The sequence below is a fragment of the Merops nubicus genome, unplaced genomic scaffold (assembly GCF_000691845.1).
Source record: "Merops nubicus isolate BGI_N331 unplaced genomic scaffold, ASM69184v1 scaffold19331, whole genome shotgun sequence".
Classification (NCBI taxonomy): Eukaryota; Metazoa; Chordata; class Aves; order Coraciiformes; family Meropidae; genus Merops; species Merops nubicus.
Window position 1 is genome coordinate 58,015 of NW_008589226.1, and position 3,345 is coordinate 61,359.

The 3,345-nt window shown below is 41.0% G+C and overlaps 1 protein-coding gene across 1 annotated transcript; it reads right to left on the reverse strand.

Moving 5' to 3' along the window:
• Positions 1–304: 304 nt before the first annotated feature.
• On the reverse strand, positions 305–2,563 carry CXADR (coxsackie virus and adenovirus receptor; the record flags this gene model as incomplete). The annotated part of the gene is made up of 4 exons (XM_008949541.1): positions 305–788; positions 1,153–1,291; positions 1,625–1,747; positions 2,426–2,563. Coding segments are annotated over 4 exons (668 nt in total), but the record flags the coding sequence as incomplete, so codon positions are not given.
• Between the last annotated feature and the right edge of the window lie 782 nt (positions 2,564–3,345).

Here is a 3,345-nt window from a genome sequence, read left to right on the forward strand (position 1 = left end):
GGTAGCCCCTGAAATAAGAGCTCAAGAAGTGCTCCAAACAAACATTACCAGGCCAAAGAACTGCATAAATTCTCAGCTTGAACAGAATTCAAAGTCATCCTCAATATTTCAGCCCCCTTCAGCTACATCGGGCAGCAGCCAAGTTCCAATATTTCTGTTATTCCAAAATCAAGGATAAAGTTTCAGGAACTCTGAGAAACTTCATGGTCTGCTTATGAAATGCTTTTGTTACACGCTCAGAACCACATGTTACCTGACAGCATCTGCTACCTACCAGAGGTCCAGATACCTTCAGTGTCCGATAGATACTTGGGAATGTCAACGCTTTTAGCAGATAGTTCAACTGTCACATGCTAACAAATTTAACGTTAAAAATGAGAATTGGTGGCTTTTCAAACTAACTTGTTTTGTTTTCTTCCAGGAAAGATGCATGCCATTGTTTAAATGAGGGATGGAACACAGTAGTTTTCTCTAGTACTTACAATGAACACTTACAAAACCAGCATTTAAATTATATACTTTATACTATGGACCCATCTTTGCTTTGTGCTGGAATCATCACAGGAACAGCTCCCATTCTACTTAAATTAGGTGCAGCTACCTTTGAAGGTGCAAAGGTTGGGTTTTGACCGGGAGTACGTTCAAAGTCTTCACTTGGGACTTGGCTATACGGAGTTTTCGTATATCCTTCCATGTTTGAGGGAGACATGGAACCCAGGGAAGAACGATTGCTGCCTATGTAGCTGCGGGCTGTCGAACTGCGACTTTTTGGAGGTGGAACATCCTCTCTGAAATAAACAAAAAAAAACAGTTGCAGAACAACAGTTCAGTCACCACTACTACCTGGGACCTAACAAAACAAATCTCCGGTTTGTTTCTTTCTATTCTGACACAGTAGCGAAAAGAGATTCGCCTATTACTTTAAGTTAAAATAAAACAAATCAAGTATAAACTGCCTTTAAAATATTTACTGAAATTAGACACGACAACCTATACCATACCCAAAAGTTCTCAGACAAGCTGCTAGTATGTTAATAAGCTTTCCAGATTAAGACAGAAATCTCAACTGTTAAGTATCTTACTTGCAGAAATACACATTTAAAAAGTTAATCTTCAAATAATACTGCTCAGAAACCAGAGATCTGTGATTACCTGATATCATGATGTACTTCTTTCTCATATTTCTTCTCTCTATGTTTCTTACAGCAACAGAAGACGAGAAAAGCCAGAACAGAAAGACCCAGCAGAGTTCCTATAATAGCTCCAGCAATTATACCAGCTATATTTATAGCTAGAATAGACAAATAACAATACTGGTAAGTGTCAAACATATAGGACTAACTTCTTCTCTCCTCACATTAAAATCAGTATGTTTCCACATAATCCAGATTAACAGTATATCACAAAATCAGAGGGTATGGTTCAATTACATGCACTTAAAACAATAATAAAAGTTACAACTTTCTGCATAGAAAGCAGCGGTTTGGGAATACTTGACGCAGCAACCCTCAGTTACACAACAGGGTTGGGTTTTTTAACCTTTTAGGAGTTTAGAGGAAAAAGATCATTTGGTTTTAATACACAAAACACTATGAGACCAAACAGTTACTCAGCAAACACTTACGAGGCGTGACATTCAGCTCAACAGAACATTCATCCGTGCCAACTCTGTTTGAGGCGACACAATTGTATGTACCAGAATAGTCTTTAGAGGCATTTTTCAAGAGAAGTTCCCCTGTATTTTTATCTATAAACAATAAAAGACAGAGGTTTACCATTTTTCCAAAGCTTAATTCCATATTCAATACTACAGAATTATTAAAACAGCATACAGATGAAAACCTTACTAAAAAATGCCATATTAAAAATATCCAAATAAAAACAAGTCTCTCATGCTGCAAAATACTATTACTTGTAAAAGGCTTTTACCTTCTATTAGGTAAAATATTTAATAAGCTTTAATATTAAGCCTACAAACTACTTCTCTGTTATTGAGTAGGAACATATGTTTAAAACAGCCAATTCTCCATTCTATATAGAATTCTAAAACACAAAGATTAACTGCATCCTAGAAGTATCTCCTTCTTCTTGTCTAAACCAATTATACACAGCCAACTCGGATTCCTGCAGAACCCAAGCACAGAACGAGGTGGATCTAGACTGAACAATGCACTCCAATGGGTGCACTCCTAGCTCAGCTGACAGGGTAGGAGACAATCAGTGAAAACAAAGATTATTTCCTCAGGGCTCACAAAGCCATTAACAGCTACATTTGTGAGATTCTACTAGCTGAACTTCTTGCATGCTTTAATTGCCAATAGATTGGCCATCAGCACTGCAAGAGACTATGTGCATGCAGCATGGGCAACAAACAGGAGTTGGAAGTCACCATGCTTCTAGAAAGCCTCTACCTGTTTGCCATTACTGGAACTTGGTGGGACATACCCCATGACTGGAGTGCAGCTATTGATGGCTACAGGCTCTTCAGAAAGGATGGGGGAGTTGGGAGGCATGGAGGCAATGCCCTCTATGTCAAGAAAAGGATGAGTGGGAAGAGCTGTCCCTGAACGTCCACAAGCAGGTCAAAAGCTTATGGGTAAGAATCAGAGTCCAAGGCTACAAAGTGAATCTTGTGGTTGGTGTCTACTACAGGCTGCCTGATCAAGGGCAGCCAACAGGTAGTAACCAAAGCCTTCTTTCTCCAGTTACGGAAGGCATCGAGCTCACAGGCTGTCATCCTGGCTGGAACAGGATGCCACATCCAGGAGAATCCTCCTGGTCAAACTAAAGGGCAAGCAGGACTGCGCAGGCAGTGGAAGCACACATGTATCCTGGAAAGAGCACAGGGACAGTGCTGGGATGTGTAGGCACAGGGTCAGCAAGTCCAAGGCACAGCAGTTGCTGAACATGGCAAAGAACAATAAGAGGAGCTTCCACAGGTAAGTCAGCCAGAAAAGGAAAGCCAAAGACAGTGTACTCGTCCTAATGAACATGACTGTCAAGCTGGTAACAACAGAGAAGGAGAAGGCTGAGGTACTCAACAACTTTTTTCCTCAGTCTTCACTGGCAACCTCTCTTCTCACACCTCCCAAGTGGATGAACCACAAGATGGGGATGGGTGCAGCTAAGTTCCTCCCACTGTAAGAGAAGATCAGGTTTTGTGACCACCTGCCCTGCTTTGGGGTAGAACAGAACAAATTCTGTTCAACTATTTTACTTTTGAGCTAAAGCTCGTCTTAGACAGTCGTGAGATAGGTTAGTTTTCCCCTACTGACGATGTGCCATTGCAATAGTGACCCTGCTCAGTACAGGAGGAACCGCAGGTTCAGGCCCCCGGTGCTTGTG